Source organism: Dendropsophus ebraccatus, chromosome 4 (genome assembly GCF_027789765.1).
Source record: "Dendropsophus ebraccatus isolate aDenEbr1 chromosome 4, aDenEbr1.pat, whole genome shotgun sequence".
In the NCBI taxonomy this organism is placed as follows: Eukaryota; Metazoa; Chordata; class Amphibia; order Anura; family Hylidae; genus Dendropsophus; species Dendropsophus ebraccatus.
The window spans coordinates 61,643,133-61,661,239 of NC_091457.1; the positions used below are offsets into that span (position 1 = coordinate 61,643,133).

The 18,107-nt window shown below is 46.7% G+C and overlaps 1 protein-coding gene across 1 annotated transcript in view; it reads left to right on the forward strand.

Moving 5' to 3' along the window:
* The first annotated feature begins 11,430 nt into the window (after positions 1-11,430).
* The window catches only part of BRD7 (bromodomain containing 7), a 34,227-nt gene continuing 27,550 nt past the window's right edge, over positions 11,431-18,107 (forward strand). The window contains exons 1-5 of the mRNA XM_069965938.1: positions 11,431-11,683; positions 12,605-12,807; positions 13,523-13,652; positions 16,299-16,353; positions 16,657-16,801. Coding sequence (XP_069822039.1) covers positions 11,461-11,683; positions 12,605-12,807; positions 13,523-13,652; positions 16,299-16,353; positions 16,657-16,801 — 756 coding nt within the window. The 5' untranslated portion in view covers positions 11,431-11,460. The remainder of the gene's footprint in view (positions 11,684-12,604; positions 12,808-13,522; positions 13,653-16,298; positions 16,354-16,656; positions 16,802-18,107) is intronic.

An 18,107-nucleotide genomic window follows, 5' to 3' on the forward strand; every position in this document is an offset into this window, starting at 1 on the left:
CATGAAAAAGCAGTTTGAAGCTCTCCCCCCTGTCTTCATTGTCCTCCTATGGAGAGAGCTAAAAAAAAGACCAAAACAGGACAACAAAGAGTTAATCTACAAATCCCTCACCCGTTATCTGTTCTGACCATCACCAGTGACCTGTCTGAGCTCAGATTACAGCTGTCACCCAGCTCCGTGCCTGTAATCCTCTGTTATCTGCTTTCTGCTGCCGGCTAACTCCCTCCTTCCTCCTCCCCCCTCCCCTCTCCCTAGAACAGACAGGGTACGTCTCCTGCAACAAGTCACAATTTTCAGATTTTTTGGAGTGGATGAAAAAGAGGAAGGAGGGGGGGACCTGGGAAAAGGCTTTTTACATGCAGATAATGGCAGATTTGGCTAATAAACCCAATTACAAAGTTTCTTAAAATCGCCTGGACTATTGATTTCTGAAAAAAAAAAATACGACAGTGACTCTTTAATCACTCCCCTATAAGTTCCTGCCCTGCCCCTTCCCAGGTGTTGGAGCCTCTACATGCTTCCCATAGCGTTTGGCCCAGCTCCCTGTTGTTCCTGATTCCTGTCCGCTACCTGGTCCCTAGTCCTTGTTCCTGATTCCTGTCCGCTACCTGGTCCCTAGTCCTTGTTCCTGGTTCCTGCTCCTCTGTCACACTATTGCTCCTGTGTTCAGCCTGTCACCTGCGGTTACGCCTACAGACCTCTGCCAGCACCTTCTCCTGCCTACTCCTCCTGCCTCGCCTCCCCTGCTGTCACTAGCAACCAAACCAGGGGTAGCGACCTGGGGGTCGCCTGCTGCAGCAAGCCCATCCCACCTTGCGGCGGGCTCTGGTGAAAACCAGTGGCCCCTTAGACTTCGCTCCCTGGTGCGGTTTAGTGCCATGGCTAGTGTCGGCTCAGTGGATCCACTACTCCAGGCGTTACAGTAGGCTCCAACCATGGATCCGGGCGAGGTGCCTGATATCCGTGAAGTAGCCCGAGTGGTCGCCCTACAGGCTCAACAGATCCAGCAACAGTCACAGCTGATCCAACAACTGACTGCAGCCGTACAGCAGCATACCACAGCTCAGCATTCATCACCTCCTGCAGCCTCTTCAAAACTACGACTGGCTCTCCCAAGTAAATATGGAGGTGACCCCAAGTTGTGCAGAGGATTCCTGACCCAATGCACTATGCATATTGAACTTCTAAGCAGTCAGTTCGCCACTGAGCGCTCTAAAGTGGCTTTCATCATCAGCCTATTGGAAGGTAGAGCTCTGGCCTGGGCCACACCGCTGTGGGACCGTGATGACCCTGTTGCTGCTAATCTCCGAACCATCCTGGCCGAGTTCCGCTCTGTCTTTGAGGAACCTGCCCGTGCGTCTTCGGCTGAGACTGCTCTCCTCAATCTATCTCAAGGAACATCCTCCGTTGGTGATTACGCCATCCAGTTCCGCACCCTGGCTGCAGAACTAGACTGGAATGAGGCCGCCCTAATTGCCACCTTTAAGAAGGGCCTGTCCAGTCGAGTGAAAGATGTGCTCGCTGCCCAAGACCTTCCTACCTCCTTGAACGGACTCATTCTACTGGCTACCAGAGTCTACACCAGGTTTTCCGAGAGAGAGGAGGAGGTCCGGCAAGAACGGCGTTTGAGTCTGCCCCGTCGCCATCCCCGGCTGGCACCGGTGTTCCAGAATCCCGTTGCTGCTATGCCCCAGTCGTCTCCAGACGTTCCTATGCAGGTGGAACGAGCTCGCTTGACGACTGATGAGAGGGCCCGCCGACTGGAACTGAATCTCTGCCTCTATTGCGGTGGCGCTGATCACTACCGGCAGAGATGTCCCCAACGTCCTCAGCGTCCGGGAAACCCTCGCACCTAGGTCCGGTGGGAGAGGCCTCCCTAGGTGTGAATGCCACCTCTCCAAGGTTGACTATGCCAGTCTCTATCCAGACACTCTCAGGGCAAGTTCTCCAGACTACTGCCCTCATCGACTCTGGCGCTGCTGGCAGTTTCATTTCAGCTTCATTGGTCCAAAGATGGCGGCTACCCGTGATCCAGCTAGCCCAACCCCGGTCTATCTCTTCGGTCATGGGCGAGATTCTTACCGAAGCTGTGCACTGCCAGACTGCACCTCTAGTCCTCCAGGTGGGCGCCTTACATCAGGAGAGGATCTCCTTCTACGTCTTGCGCCATTCCTCTTCCAACATCCTGCTGGGTCTTCCTTGGCTGCAATTACATTCCCCTAAGCTGGACTGGAGAACTGGGAGGTTCTCAGTTGGTGTCTGGACTGTCCTAATCAGTGTCTGAGGTCTCCTCAGCCCAAGTGCTCTACGAATTCACCTGCTTACGCCAAGCCTCTATCCAGCCTACCGGAGGAATACCAAGACTTCATTGATGTCTTCTCGGCCAAGGAGGCGGACTCTCTACCACCTCATCGGCCCTATGACTGCCCCATAGACCTTCTTCCTGGAACTTCTCCTCCACGTGGTCAAGTGTACCCTCTCTCCTTGCCCGAGACTGAAGCCATGTCCTCCTACATCCGGGAGAACCTACAGAAGGGCTTCATTCGCAAATCCACGTCCCCTGCTGGCGCTGGATTTTTCTTTGTGCAGAAGAAGGATGGTTCTCTCCGCCCATGCATAGACTACCGTAGCCTACATAAGGTGACTGTCAAGAACCGCTATCCCCTTCCGCTAATCCCTGAACTATTCAACCGTCTCCGTGGAGCCAGGATCTTCTTCAAGCTGGATCTCAGGGGAGCGTATAATTTGATCCGTATTCGTGAAGGAGACGAATGGAAGACCGCTTTCAACACCAGAGATGGGCACTACGAATATCTGGTCATGCCTTTCGGCCTATGCAACGCCCCAGCAGTCTTCCAGGAATTTGTGAATGATATATTCCGTGACCTTCTCTATGTCTGCGTCATCGTCTATCTTGACAACATCCTGGTCTTCTCCCCTGACCAGCAGACCCACGTGTCCCAAGAACGGCAGGTCCTACGAAGACTACGGGCCAATCATTTGTATGCCAAGCTGGAGAAGTGCGTTTTCCATCAGCGCAGCCTGCCGTTTCTTGGATACATTGTCTCCGACCAGGGCCTACAGATGGATCCAGCCACGCTTTCTGCTGTTCTCCAGTGGCCACGTCCTGTGGGACTTAGAGCTATCCAGCGTTTCCTTGGATTTGCCAACTACTATCGGCAGTTCATCCTACACTTCTCTACCCTGGTCGCACCCATCGTGGTTCTCACCAAAAAGAAGGCGGATCCCAGACATTGGCCTCCTGAGGCCGAACAAGCCTTCAATAGCCTTAAGTCTGCCTTTGCCTCTGCTCCTGCTCTAGTTCGTCCAGATGTCACCAAGCCATTTTCTCTTGAGGTTGATGCATCTTCTGTGGGCGCAGAAGCCGTCCTCTCGCAAAGGGACACATCAGGCAAGACCAGAACCTGTGGGTTCTTCTCTAAGACTTTTTCCCCTGCCGAGAGGAACTACACGATTGGAGACCGTGAACTCCTGGCAATTAAGTTGGCACTGGAGGAGTGGCGTCATCTCCTAGAGGGGGCTAGACATCCTGTTAACATCTACACTGATCACAAGAACCGCCACATAGGGATGGACTTCATCACGGACCTACCTCCATCCGCGGGCAATACAGTCATTTGGGTGGTGACTGACCGCTTCTCTAAAATGTCTCACTTCGTGGCTCTTCCTGGACTACCCTCTGCTCCCCGTCTGGCCCAGTTGTTCTTCCGACACATCTTCCGCCTGCATGGTCTTCCTCTTCACATTGTGTCCGAGGCTCACAATTTGTCTCCAAGTTTTGGCGTGCCCTCTGCTCACAGCTTCAAGTGAAGTTGGACTTCTCATCTGCCTATCATCCCCAGACCAACGGGCAAGTGTAGAGAGTCAATCAGATCTTGGGCAACTACCTACGTCATTTTGTCTCCAGCCGCCAAGACAACTGGTCCAATCTACTTCCATGGGCAGAGTTTTCTTATAACCATCTGGACTCGAGTTTCACAGGCAAGTCTCCCTTCTATGTGGTCTACGGGCATCACCCTCATCCTCCTCTGCCTCTCTCTCCATCATCTGAGGTTCCTGCCGTGGAGGAATTGTTGTCTGACCTGCAGTCGATCTGGGAACAGACTCGACAGTCCTTGCTCAAGGCCTCCGATCGCATGAAGGACCAGGCGGATAAGAAAAGGAGACCTGCCATAAACTTTCTCCCTGGAGACAAAGTCTGGCTTTCGGCCAAGTATGTCCGACTCAAGATTCCCAGCTACAAGTTGGGTCCTCGATTCCTTGGTCCTTTCTCAGTGCTAAAACGCATTAACCCAGTCACCTACAAACTCCATCTACCCCCTACTATGCGGATCCCAAACTCCTTCCATGTCTCCCTCTTGAAACCAGTGGTCCTCAACCGATTCTCCAGTAGCGCTTCATCCTCCACTCCACAAGCCGTCTCGGACGACGTATACATTGTTGAAGACATTCTAGCTATGAAAACCGTCAGAGGAAGACGTTTCTTCCTAGTGGACTGGAAAGGGTTTGGTCCTGAGGAACGATCCTGGGAACCCGAGTCTAATATCCTGGATCGGGATCTCATCAAGGGATTCTTGCAGACTAGAAAGAGGGGGAGGCCAAAGGGGGGGGTACTGTTAGGGCCACGAAGGCGTCCCGTGCTCCGGACCGCCGCCGCACCCCCTCTCCCACTCCTGCAGCAGCCAGTGTCCATATGCAGGGACCCGGCGCTGCGGTTGCTTCGGCCCCGGGGGGCGCCTCACCTCACTGCGCTCCTGCCCGATGCTGTGCCGGCCAGCGCGCGCGTCCCCGCCTCCTAGGGCGCTCGCGCGCCGGCTGTCTCAGGTTTAAAGGGGCAGTGCACTCCTAATTGGCTTGAATGTTAATCACTCCCCTATAAGTTCCTGCCCTGCCCCTTCCCAGGTGTTGGAGCCTCTACATGCTTCCCATAGCGTTTGGCCCAGCTCCCTGTTGTTCCTGATTCCTGTCCGCTACCTGGTCCCTAGTCCTTGTTCCTGATTCCTGTCCGCTACCTGGTCCCTAGTCCTTGTTCCTGGTTCCTGCTCCTCTGTCACACTATTGCTCCTGTGTTCAGCCTGTCACCTGCGGTTACGCCTACAGACCTCTGCCAGCACCTTCTCCTGCCTACTCCTCCTGCCTCGCCTCCCCTGCTGTCACTAGCAACCAAACCAGGGGTAGCGACCTGGGGGTCGCCTGCCGCAGCAAGCCCATCCCACCTTGCGGCGGGCTCTGGTGAAAACCAGCGGCCCCTTAGACTCCGCTCCCTGGTGCGGTTTAGTGCCATGGCTAGTGTCGGCTCAGTGGATCCACTACTCCAGGCGTTACACCAAGTCATAGCAGCTATATGTGTACTGTTCAGGGTACTGAAGTCCCCTCATATAAGGGCTTGCTTTAGATGTGTTAGGTGTCTGGTTATTTTTCTGTAAATGTCATTGTTTCTTTGGTTATATTGGCCTATTGTGACACTTTTCTATTTCTTCATGTAAATATAAAAGTAAAGAAATTAAAGCACTTTCAAAGTATATAAATGATGATAAATAGACTTTTCGGGGGCGATTTATCAAAGGGTGTAAAATTTAGACTGGTGCAAACTACCCACAGCAACCAATCACAGCTCAACTTTAGGCAGTGCTGAAAGGAAAGCTGAGCTGTGATTGGTTGCTGTGGGCAGTTTGCACCAGTCTAAATTTTACACCCTTTGATAAATCTCCCTCTTCATGTTGGTATGATATGGGAGATGCAGTGACTGAGCTGCAGTGACAGTACTTATAATTTGGCAGTGTTATGAGAGAAGGGTATTGCAAACAGGTTTCTTAGTATTGGTAGGGTCGGGGGGACTCTCTCTATGTCTTGACAACCTTGGTCTGTGCCGCAGAACCCAATTCCTGTGTCCTCAATGTGATAAGAATATAGAGGCAGTTTATCAGTGAACTCTGGGCAAAATCTATTTATTAATATGTTATTATTACATATGCAAACTTAGACAAATTCCTAATGTACACTAATGCTATTTCCCTCAATTTTGTAGATCAGGCAGGCTTCAATTTCTCTAAAAAAAGTGACGTCACGACACGGATCTATATACCTGAAGGGTTCAGCAGGGGATGCAGTATATGTAGAAGTATATGTAGAAGTTTAGAAGTAGAAGTATATGTAGAAAGTATGTGTAGTGGAATCATACCCAATCCCCCCACTGCCGTGCTGCCCGGTGCCCGTGCATCTCCCTCCCTGTGCTGCCCAGTGCCTGTGCATCTCCCTCCTCAAGTTGCCAAGTGCCTGTGCATCTACCTCCCTCCCTTTGTTGCCCAGTGCCTGTGCATCTTCCTCGCTCCCTGTGCTGCCCAGAGCCTGTGCATCTACCTCCCTCCCTTTGTTGCCCAGTGCCTGTGCATCTCACTCCCTCCCTGTGCTGCCCAAAGCCTGTGCATCTACCTCCCTCCCTTTGTTTCCCAGTGCCTGTGCATCTTCCTCCCCGAGGTGCCCAGTGTCTGTGCATCTCCCTCGCTCCCTGTGCTGCCCAGTGCCTGTGCATCTCCCTCCCTCCCCATGCTGCCCAGTGCCTGTGCATCTCCTTCCCTCCATGTGCTGCCCAGTGCCTGTGCAACTCCCTCCCTCCCTGTGCTGCCCAGTGCCTGTGCATCTCCCTCCCCGTGCTGCCTAGTGCCTGTGCATCTCCTTCCCTCCCTGTGCTGCCAAGTGCCTGTGCATCTCCCTCTCTCCCTGTGCTGCCCAGTGCCTGTGCATCTCCCTCCCCGTGCTGCCCAGTGTCTGTGCATCTCCCTCCCTCTCTGTGCTGCCCAGTGTCTGTGCATCTCCCTCCCCGTGCTGCCCAGTGCATGTGCATCTACCTCCCTCCCTGTTCTGCTCGGTGCCTGTGCATCTACCTCCCTCCCCGTGCAGTCCAGTGCCTGTGCATCTCCCTCCCCGTGCTGCCCAGTGTCTGTGCATCTCCCTCCCTCTCTGTGCTGCCCAGTGCCTGTGCATCTACCTCCCTCCCTCTCTGTGCTGCCCAGTGCCTGTGCATCTACCTCCCTCCCTCCCCGTGCTGTCCAGTGCCTGTGCATCTACCTCCCTCCCTCTCTGTGCTGCCCAGTGCCTGTGCATCTACCTCCCTCCCTCCCCGTGCTGTCCAGTGCCTGTGCATCTACCTCCCTCCCTCCCCGTGCTGTCCAGTGCCCTGCACTCATCTCCCTCCCACCCCCGCAGTACCGTGCAGCGGGGTGAGCGTTCCTTATCTGCCGGGTCGTGACGTCACTTTTTTTAGGGAAATTGAAGCCTGCCTCATCTAAATTAAGGAAATAGCACTATATGTGCATTACCTATAATTAGTTTACATTAGGAATTTGTCCTAACTTAGGGAAGTTTCCTTATGTAATAAGATATTAAAAAAATAGATTTTGCCTGGAGTTCTCCCTTAATTTTTATACAAAATGTATAAATAAAATGTACCTAAAATCTGAGGCTACCAACTTGAAAAGCCCAGTTCTAGTCATTGAATTTGATGAGGCATTTGGTTTCAAAAACGTTTTTTTCATTACATAGTGAGAATTTATATATTTTTCCATTATATTTACACTTCTGTATCAATTCCCCAAATATTTTAATATACCTGCAGAAATCTGATCCAGTCATATGATGTACATACATGTGCAACTCCCTTTGACATCGCATCTTCTGAAAAAAATAAACCACTAGACATCCCTCATTCTTTTTTTCTGTGATTTTTACTGCACAAATATTTCAGTATTGTCACAAGTATAAATATTATAGAAAAACACAAAGAAGTCTCATCAGCAGCATAGCTATAGAAGTCGTAGGGGTTGCTACTGTGACCGTAACTGCTTATGCCTGACCTGCTTAAATTCAGCTCCAGTGCTCAACAGTATATGGGGGTCTATGCAGCAGCACTGACAGGAGCAGAGCAGAGTTTCACAAGGGTTAGAGGTCAGATGCTTAAATGGTTCTGTTTCTACTGATTTGCTGAACAGGTACAGTACATGTTACATGTAAGAGCTATAATATGTCAACCAAAAGATTATTTACTTGGAAACATTGCCACCGTGTGGTAAAACCTATATTTTGCAAGCCAGAAGTATAAAATGATAAAGAGATGATCCCATGAGCTTAAAGGGGAACTCCGGATAAGAAAAACTTGTTTTCTATTAATAATACATTAAAAGTTTAATATATGTGGCTATACAATGTGTTACTGTATCTGTACGGCTCTGCCACACTGGTAGCTGATAGAAATCCAGGAAGTGAAGAATAATGGCCTCTGTGCAAATCCACTTTGTCTCCTGCTCCTTCTGCTATCCCCCCTTAGAAGACAAATCTTCCATGCCTCTGTCTCACATTGTGTGTTTACTGAGCACAGGCTGATGATGCAGACAGGGGGCAGGGCGTGATGTCACAGGAGGCTTGGCTGGATCCCCCAATCCTCTGAATGATTCACCATCTCTGACCGGCCAGAAGCAGCTGCTGCACTGATTTCTCTGATATGTGTAGAAGTCTGCAGTGAAATTAGGGCTGTGCTCACACATGTTGGAGTGTCATTGCAGTACTGCAGCGTATTCGCAAAAATTATGCAGTAACACAAGTAAATGATGCTATGTCACTTCTTTCGGCGGAATGCGGAATCAGCCGGCCCATAGAATGGTGTCTATGGAGCCAGCGGAAAGGTGCGCGGCCGTGAACGGACAGCCAATGGAATTCCACCGAGTTTATCCGCGAGAATTCCTCAGTGTGAATCCACCCTTACAAGTAGAGAATACAGCGTGCTGTGTGGTGTTACAGGTAGAGAATACAGTGTGCTGTGTGGTGTTACAGGTAGAGAAGACAGCGTGCTGTGTGGTGTTACAGGTAGAGAATTCAGCATGCTGTGTGGTGTTACAGGAAGAGAATACAGTGTGCTGTGTGGTGTTACAGGTAGAGAATACAGCGTGCTGTGCGGGTGGGACAACAATGAAATGATAAAGTACTGCAAATAATTTAGTAACACAATGAAACTGCAATGTGTAAACACAGCCTAGATGTTCTGCAACAGATTTGGGTGGGGAATGTGCAGGGTGGAGGACTGTGATGGAACAGCTGAGGGAAAGCATTGCATTCTGGAACCTGTAGTACTGTGTACATCTGCTCAACCAGGAAATACAGAAACACTAAACAGAACGAAACCCCCCAAAACAAATGGATTTTTGGTAGTTTTAAAGCTGGGATAGATAGGTAAGTATTGTTATATGCTTCTGCAGAAGTTTCATTTTTTTAACCTGGAGTTCCCCTTTAAGTGATGGCAGGATATGCTGTTTTTTTTATAGATCTTTTGGGGTCCAGCTGCCACAACCCCTTAGAATGGCTACATGACTTAGTCATAAGACTGGGGTTCCCATTATATTCCAAGCCCACAGTGGTGATCATTGGGAGTGGATCCTGTGTATAAGTGATGAGTTTTCTTTCTCATGACAAATATTCATTAAAGTGATATTGTCACCCCCCCCCCCCCCTTAACCCTATATGAGGTTCTCCGCATGATCCACAAGCGTACGTGCTGCACATTTAATATATACTTGTATAACACTTGCCTGTGTCGTCTTTCTGCTCTAAAATTGGTTCATTTTATTGGTGAACAGTGTCACCTAGGAGGGGCTTCATGGAAATTAGGCACCGCCATAAGGCCCTGCCCAGGTGACACTGTTATTTTTTTATATACAATTTTACTTACTTATCTTTTGGTCTAATTGATTATTATGTTTCCTTAATGCGATATTACGGATCCTCCTACTGACCCTCAGGCTTTTTGACAGTTCATTGGAAAATGTATACATAAGCCTGCTGTCATTAGCCTACCTGAGTAGAAAGCTTCATATTTATACATATACTGTCTACAAGTCTGGATTCCTCTGGAGCAGCGCTGACATCCAATTCCTATTTATTCTGATCAATAATTAGTATTTGTGGTATGTCTCCATGCAATGTGTAAGCAGGATTTGTGTACTGTGTGTTAAATGCATGAGTGCTATGTGATGTGAACAGCATGATTAGCATATGTATGAATTCACTTGTAACTTTTTTAGGAATTTTCTACATATGTACAGATATATATAGTGAGCTTAGTGCTTGTTTGCAGTGTTCTTACAAGACACGAAAAAACGCATAGCCGGTCCACACACACAATGACTGCATTGTTCGTGTAGCCATTGAAATGCCTTACTATCAGCTGCACATCTCCTGTTACACAGGGGGATGTGCAGCCAATAGCGTTAGATTTTTAGCACTGCGCAAAATGAGCCGATGAGCGGGTGCTGTCCCTTTTGTCATCTGATCGCTGTCCTTTTTACCCAGGCCAGTGTGTGGAGTAGGATGTAAATAAAAGAACACGCTTGCTTTCGCATTTATATTGGACTGTCTCTAGGACATGTCAAAAGTTTTTTTTTTGTTGTTTTTTTTAGGTGATATAACTACTTTACAGCTAGTGACAAGTATGGTGGTCATAAGCTGCTACAGACAGCAAACTAAATAAAATAAAACAATATACAGTTATTTAGTATGGTCACAACCACAAAAACCTTCACAATTAATTTATTACATCGATGACTGGTATATTCTTTTATTGGTGGGGAAAAAAAAACTGTAAATGTATCATTATTTGTATACTGCATTTAATGACATTTCAAGTGCAGGTCCTCCTGCAAGGGAAAAAAAAGCCTCATACATCACAGGAAGAATACTTATACTATGACTGCAGAAATGCAGGGATAAAAAAATTAAATAAAATTCATGTCCTGAAGGGCAAAATTGGCCCAAATCACAGGGGATTAAATGGGTTATCCAGCGAAAATCTTTATATTTTAAATCAACTGGTGTCAGAAAGTTATATAGATTTGTAATTCCCATAGAAAACCTCTCCTGCTCTGGACAATTCCTGTCTCGGCCAGATATGTCAGCAGAGAGCACTGTGTCAGACTAAAAATAAAACATTTCCTGCATGACATACAGCAGGTGATAAGTATGGGAAGACTTGAGATTTTTAATAGACGTAAATTACAAATCTATATAACTTTCTGACACCACTTGATTTGGAAGAAAAAGATTTTCAGTGGACAAACCCTTTAATACCAGCCGTAGTACTACAGTATATGAAAGTACTAATACCTGCCTGTAGGTGGCACTGTGGTACGGTGTAAATATTAATGAATAGAGACAATGAGAATCTGCCACTAAAACGATGTTTCTGCTATGAAATCAGACTTTAGTCTGTGCTGGGCCTCTTGTCATTCCCCTTGAAGAGCTTATAATAATTTACATGCTAGGTTCTACTGAGAATTAATCTACACAAGGATTTGAAGTAATCGCCGGTGTAGTTCGCTATAGTTGTCGGCAGGGGGAGCGCTAGCGTGTACATTTACTCGAACAATACCAGCACTGGCGCTTTTTCCGGCATCAATGAACGTCTCTATGGTTTCCTCCGCCGAACCGAAACCACCTCCGGGAAGACAACAGAAAGAGTTGTCGGTCCGGCGGCGTGACGTCATCAGCGGGATACGGCGGAAGATCCTGAAAGGCTCGGCGGGGGATATGGGCAAGAAGCACAAGAAACACAAAGGAGAGAAGCACGGCTATGAGGGGAAGGGGGAGGCGCGCTCTGCGGCAGCTGCTGCTGAGAACCGTGAGTGCCGCACATTCTGCTGTGTGTGTTGTGTGTGTGCGCGTGTATACATATATACACACACGTATGTGAGGGCACGACTCCCAGCCCGAGAGGAGGTGCGGGGAAGTAGTGCCTTATGGTGGCGGCCACCGGCCATTCATTCTCCTCCATTCAATCCTTGTTTCCTTTCTGTTCCTAGATCCACGACCCCTCATTGCCCAGGGCATCACTCCCCATTGCCCAGGGTTTCACACACCCCCCCCCCTCCCCATTGCCCAGGGTTTCACCCCCCCCCCTCCCCATTGCCCAGGGTTTCACCCCCCCTCCCCATTGCCCAGGGTTTCACCCCCCCCTCCCCATTGCCCAGGGTTTCACCCCCCCCCCCCCCCCTCCCCATTGCCCAGGATTTCACCCCCTTCCAATTCTCTAGGCTCCCCTTATTGCTCTGGGCTACTGTTGATTGGCATGTATTTCTGTCATTGCACCTTGTTATGGCCGCTCTCCTACGCTGTATAGGGCTATATGGATGTAAGGCCAGCTTCTCGTATGTCCAGCCACACTAGATGGTACCGCCAAGCACAGCTAGCTCCATTGTTGTAGCCCGCGTCCAATCTGGTGCTACACTAGTCACAGTGGATGCTTCGGCCTAGTTGTCTTTCAGCGTGGTTGCATCTGATCAGAAACCCAGCATTTTTTTTTATCTGACACAGCTAGGGCAAATGGCAGCTATGCCATATCACCAGACATGGCTGAAACGCCTACCCTATTAGACAATGACAGTAGGGGGCAGCCAGGTGCTGCTCCCAGCTTCTTTTCAGCGATCGGTAGAGATCACCCAGACCCCAACTCACCTAAACTTTTCAATATTTTGTTAAATGCCAGATGTGGTTTAAGTTTTCTTACTCTCTTATGTTATTCTTGTCTCTAATATTCTGTCAGAATATGTGGAAAAACCACTGAAACTTGTCTTGAAAGTGGGTACTGGAGAGGTGAAGGAGCTTTCCACAGCCCGAGCTGCCGCCCTGCCACAGGGTTTCCATGAAGATAAGTCAGACCATGATAAACATAAAGACAAGAAAAAAAAGAAGAAAAAGAAAACTGAAAAAGTAGCACCTTCTGGTGAAGAGAAAAAGAAGAAAAAGGTGAGCTGGATTCATGGTAGAAACATGGTAGGACCCTCCATTATTAGGGTAGGTTCACACTACGGAATCCATGCGGATAAGTTCCAGCAGATTCCGTCACTTGTACCTATTCACAGCGGCACGCCTATCCGCCGGCTCCATAGACGCCATTCTATGGCCGGGCCGATTCTGCATTCCACAGAAATCAGCGGACAGCAGAATCTGCTCGGCCATAGAATGGTTTCTATGGGGCCGGCGGACAGGAACTTATCCGTGTGGATTCCGTAGTCTGAACCTACCCTAAGAGAGTACATTTCTTTGTTAACCCCTCCATGACCAAAGGTTATTAATGCACGAATGTTCAGGTCACCCTTAAACAGTGTTCCTCATTGCCTTCTAAGATCCATAACACTTTTATTTTTCCACCTATAGGACTTGTTGGGGGCTCTTTTTTTTTTTCACCCTGAGCTATAATTTTTTTTGTATCATATTAGTTTAAATGTGAATTTTTGATCACTGTTTATTCATTGTTTTTCTAATATAAAATTAAAAAAAATTTGTAAAATGGAAAAGGGGGCGATTTAAACTTTAATTGGTGTAGGAGGTTTTGTAATATTTAAAGGGAACCAATCAGCCCACTTGTGCAGCTCACGGCACACACTGGGCCTGGCTGCAGTAGATGTTGAATTTTGGAGAATATTTACATTTCATATTTTCTGGTCCCTCATATTTTCAGGATGATAAAAAGAAAAAGGATAAAACATCACATGAGAGTGACCTGGATAAGGACCGCACCCTCCATTCACCACTTAGAGCTGATTTACCAGCAGTATCTGTTTCAGAATCTTCCTTGGCGAAACCAGAAGGTAAAGATAAATGTTTGTTGGGTGTATCTAAGCTGATAAGCACTCATCATTAGAAGTTCAAAATCAACTTTTACCAAAAGTACAACATTTAACATTTTGCTGTATTTAATGGTCCTGATCAATTATAAAAAAAAATGGGATCCAAGAACAGAGATTGCATTAAAGGGAATTTATCAGCTGCTATTCACATTCCAAACTGCTGTCAGATGCTTTTAGGACAACAAGACACTTGGTTCTTTTCATATCTGTCTGGGATTTAGGGATGTAGAAAAATGCTTTGATTACATAGTAAGAAGAGTCATAGAAGCTTTCCTTGGCTCCTTAAGTGCAGCAAGCTGTAACACCTCCTTCCCTCCCATACCTGACCCTGCTGGGGACTCAGCTTTTAGGTGTCAATCAAACAGAGGAAGGAGAGAGGGGGTATTCCAGCATTCAGCTATTCAGGAGCTCGGGAAAGCCTCTTTAACTCTTGGCACCAGAGAATAAAAGCATGTTTCTACATCCTGGAATCTCAGCTGGCTATATGAAAGATACCATGTCCCTTTCCTAACAGCATCCATCAGTGTCAGCAGTTTGGGACATGACGTACAGCTGACAGATTCCGTTTAAAGGGGTGTTCCATTTTTTGCTTCATCTTACTGTCCCCTTCCAGCCTGTTTATGGCCAGGGGAGGTGGTCAGGGAGTGGGAAATAGCCAAAGAAAGTGAGTTACACGATTTGTCTAACTTCTATTGACTTTAATGGAAGTGGGGTATGTAGAGTAGACCCACGTAGGGGGCCAGGTAGACAAAAGTATGATCCATTCTGGAGCCAAAAGCAGATTTCTTTTAAAGGAGAAGCCCAGCGGAAATTTTTTTTAAAGTATTGTATTGCAAACCAAAAGTTATACATATCACCAATATACACTTATTATGGGAAAGGCTTATAAAGTGCTTTTTCCCTGCACTTACTACTACATCAAGGCTTCACTTCCTGGATAAAATGGTGATGTCACGACCCGACTCCCAGAGCTGTGCGGGCTGTGGCTGCTGGAGAGGATTATGATAGGGGGACACGGAGGGACACAGGACACTGAGCATCCCTCTGCCATCATCCTCTCCAGCAGCCACAGCCTGCACAGCTGTGGGAGTCAGGTTGTGACATCACTATGTTATCCAGGAAGTGAAGCCTTGATGCAGTAGTAAGTGCAGGGAAAAAGGCACTTTATAAGCATTTCCCGTAATAAGTGTATATTGGGGATTTGTATAACTTTTGGGGGGCAATACAATACTTTAATAAAAATTTTCGCTGGACTTCTTTAATTCTGGTGAAATCCTGCTGTGGTAATGCCTTTATATTCATTTAAAAATATGACCTGAAATTTTATAAAATGAGATGTTAATGCTAGCCTAAGGAGGCTTGATCAGGAACACAATCGCACCCCATGAGTCTAGCATTCACACCTCATTTTACAATGAATTTTCTGCCCATCTGACAATTCAGTAAAAAGTGCAGATAGCCACATAGTAAAACCCCTAGATCTTGCGAATGGATGGTGTGTAGCAAGAATGGCCCTCTTTGTCTATTTGTGTACATTTGAACCTCATTATTACCTGAGATTGGGTACGTGAGTACAGCAAAACTCATGGATTTTTATTTTAGAATCTGCATAATAAAAGATTTATTGTCTCTGCAAGAGCTGCAAGTTTTCTATTTTTCCATTAACGTATGATGGCTTGGTTTTGTGCGACGAGTCGTAGTTTTTATTGGAAAATTTTTGGGCTACATTCCGTTTATACAGCTTTTATTATTTTTGGGAGGGGTTGTTTTTGGATGCTAACATGAGGATTAGTGAGCATGTTCAAGATCAAAGTTTCAATAGGTAGAGAGTACCCCCTTTCTCTGCCACATCACCAAGGGGCCAGGATCAATATTGACGCAGGAACATTATGTCCAGCAGGACATGTCCAGCAGGAAGATTCTGTATTCTTTCCAGTTAGTGTTCTCTGCAGACATCTCTGTCTGAGACAGGAACTGTCCATTACAGTAGCAAACCCCCATAGAAAACTTGTCCTCCTTTTGGTCAGTTCCTGTCACAGACAGAGGTGGCAGCAGAGAGCACTGTGTCACACTGGAAAGAAAACACCACCTCTTGCAGGACACACAGCAGCTGATAAGTACTGGAAGGCTTGTAATTTTTAATAAGTAATTTTCTGTATCTTTCTGACATCAGTTGATTTGAGAGAATTTTTTAACCAGAGTACCTCTAAGTAATGCCCTGTCTAAGCCGAACCAGCCCTGACAGGGTTCAGAGCAAACTGTTTGAAGAGTTAGAAAGACAGGATGATTTGTATAAAAGCTGTTTCCATTAACCATACTGGCTATAAAGTGTCACTTTGGAGGAAGCAATATGTCTGTGTGTTACATTGACAGCCCATTGATTTTATGTTGGAACAGTGCTTCATTTCTCTACAGTGGAGCTGCAGTGTAATTATTTGCTGCCGATTTCCATACAGATTACAGCTGGTAGCAGGGGGTCTAAGCATGTTTTCAATTTCAGTTCAGAGCTTGTTTTGTTGAGGTATGTTGTAGTTCTGCTGCACCTTTCCTGCAGCAGATCTGTTATGTGTGAACATTCCTTTACTTTTTTTTTTTTTTTTTAATCAGAAGAACAAACTCCACTGCAAGAGGCTTTGAATCAGCTTGTGAGGCAACTGCAAAGGTGAGGGACCTTGCCTGTGTGTACATGGCAGACTCATTCTGTATGGTAAACAGTAGATGCAACATGTATAGTCATGGTTCAGGACAGTCTTTCTTATAGACATAAAGTTAATACGAGCAGTCAATGCCTTTTATTCATAATAAAAGTTCAGGGACACTACAAGCAGTTGATATGTCTGTATAATATAATATATTTTTTTTCTCTCAGCATTCACTGTGCCAATACTCTTAAACACTTGTCTGTTTCAGTTAATACTTTTGTTCCCCATTAAAAACATTTCAAGAATATCATTTACTTCCACAGAAAGGACCCCAGCTCTTTCTTTGCATTTCCTGTCACAGACTTCATTGCACCTGGTTATTCAATGATCATTAAAAATCCAATGGACTTCAGTACAATGAAGGAGAAGATTAGGAATGGTGAATATGAATCCATAGAGGAACTTAAGGTATGAGCAAGGTCAACCATAGCATTTCACAGTAAGAACCAGTGAACAGCCAGTGATCAGCTGGCCTCCAGCACCTGTGCAGACTTGGGCCAGACATTTAAACCCGGATTGGGCCACTGCCAAAAGTCCCATAACAAGTAGTTTGCTATAGGTTTTCAGCTTTCCTGGATTCCTCCATGTCTCACCCAGCTTTTCATGGATGAGCTATGGGCTAGAACCTTGTGCACATGTATGACATGTATCTTGGGGAGATATAGTGATTCCCAACCACCATTCCTGTCACTGTTATGGAGAAAAACTGATGCAGTTGTATGCCATATGTCCGTCCGTTTTCCACTTTCATATTATAGAAAAAAATCCTGATTGAATCGGATCAATTTATTTTTATTTTTATTTAATGTACTCAAAGACGTGGTTGACCGCATTTTTCTGTACGTTAAAATTGAATGTTCAAAAACAGATACAGTGAAACAGATGCAAAAACGCAGTGCAATCTATGGACAGTTTACTCTAGTTTCTATTTCACTCTTTGATAAATTAAGGCCCATTATTTGCAGCGTAAAAATAAAACAACTCTCCTTATTTCATCATATTGTCTAACATCAAAATATTTTAATGACATAGAAAAGCTTTAAAGGGAACCAATCACGCTACAATTGGCCATAAAGTTAAGGAAACGTGCTGGTACATCACCCAGCACGCTTCCCAAACATACCCCTGTAGCCTGCGTCCCCTGTACATATAGACCGCAAAGTTAGTTTAACAATCTCCTGCGCTGTATGTAAATTACCAGCTAAGTAGTCACGGTGGGCGGGTGCCTGGTCTTCTAGTAACGGTCCTGGGCGGGTTCCGGCGCTGTAATCACACCCCTCTGGGCATGTTCGAAAGTGCCACATGCTGACGTCACCTGGGGGGGGCGGCATTGCACATCTGCAACGCACACTTCTTCTCTATGCTGCGCATGCGCAGTACAGCGGGAGAAGCCACTGCTGCTTTTCATTGAAGGCTTATAACTAGAGAAGACTCACTGAACTTCATGTTGCCGTATTTTATTTTACATCATGGCACCTCGTAACACTCTGCTCCTAGGCTGATGTGTGATCAAGCCACACGGGAGGCCGAAGTGGTCGGAGTGTGGCTTGATAACACATCAGCCTGTGAGCAGAGTGTTACGAGGTGCCATGATGTAGAATAAAATACAGCAACATGAAGTTCAGTGAGTATGCATCTTCTCTATATAGAGTTATACGCCTTCAATGAAAAGCTGCTAAGATCTAAAGTAAGACTCGTATGATGGAATTACCAT